Raw genomic sequence first — 461 nt, forward strand, 5'->3', positions numbered from 1 at the left:
GACTGGACAGAGGGTCACAGGCCTGTGTCCACGTCAGCATCCTGGCTGCCAGAAGGGGATGGGAGCGGGATGGGAGCTGCAGCACTGCCTCCCCCTCGCTGAGCCTTGGCCAGGCTACCTTGCCACCACATCCCGCATGCCCCCATCACCTGAGCTTTTACAGAAACTGCATGTTCACCAAAAAAAAAACCCTTTTTTGTATTTTTTTTTCTTTTTTATATTTTTTCACACAGAGACGGGGAACGGCAGATGAAAATCCCGTCGCATTTGGCGCAGACTTTCCGCACCCTCTCCCCCCTCTCCCGCCTCCGCCGCTCCCCCCTCGCCGCGCGCCAAGAATTTCAGATGAAGCTGTAAAATTTGCTGACAGCTCGGCTGGTCGGCGCGGCCCTCGAGCCATCCCCGGGGGGATATACGCGCCCGCCACCGGGGGGGAGGGGCCCCGGCACAACCGCGCCGGG

General features: G+C 60.1%; 1 protein-coding gene across 1 annotated transcript in view; it reads right to left on the minus strand.

Moving 5' to 3' along the window:
* Positions 1-138, minus strand: part of OPCML (opioid binding protein/cell adhesion molecule-like) — a gene marked incomplete at its 3' end in the record, with an annotated part of 10316 nt that extends 10178 nt beyond the window's left edge. Inside the window, exon 1 of the mRNA XM_008938352.1 lies at positions 119-138. Within this exon, the coding sequence (XP_008936600.1) occupies positions 119-138 (20 nt within the window). The remainder of the gene's footprint in view (positions 1-118) is intronic.
* Between the last annotated feature and the right edge of the window lie 323 nt (positions 139-461).

Source organism: Merops nubicus, unplaced genomic scaffold, assembly GCF_000691845.1.
Source record: "Merops nubicus isolate BGI_N331 unplaced genomic scaffold, ASM69184v1 scaffold15214, whole genome shotgun sequence".
In the NCBI taxonomy this organism is placed as follows: Eukaryota; Metazoa; Chordata; class Aves; order Coraciiformes; family Meropidae; genus Merops; species Merops nubicus.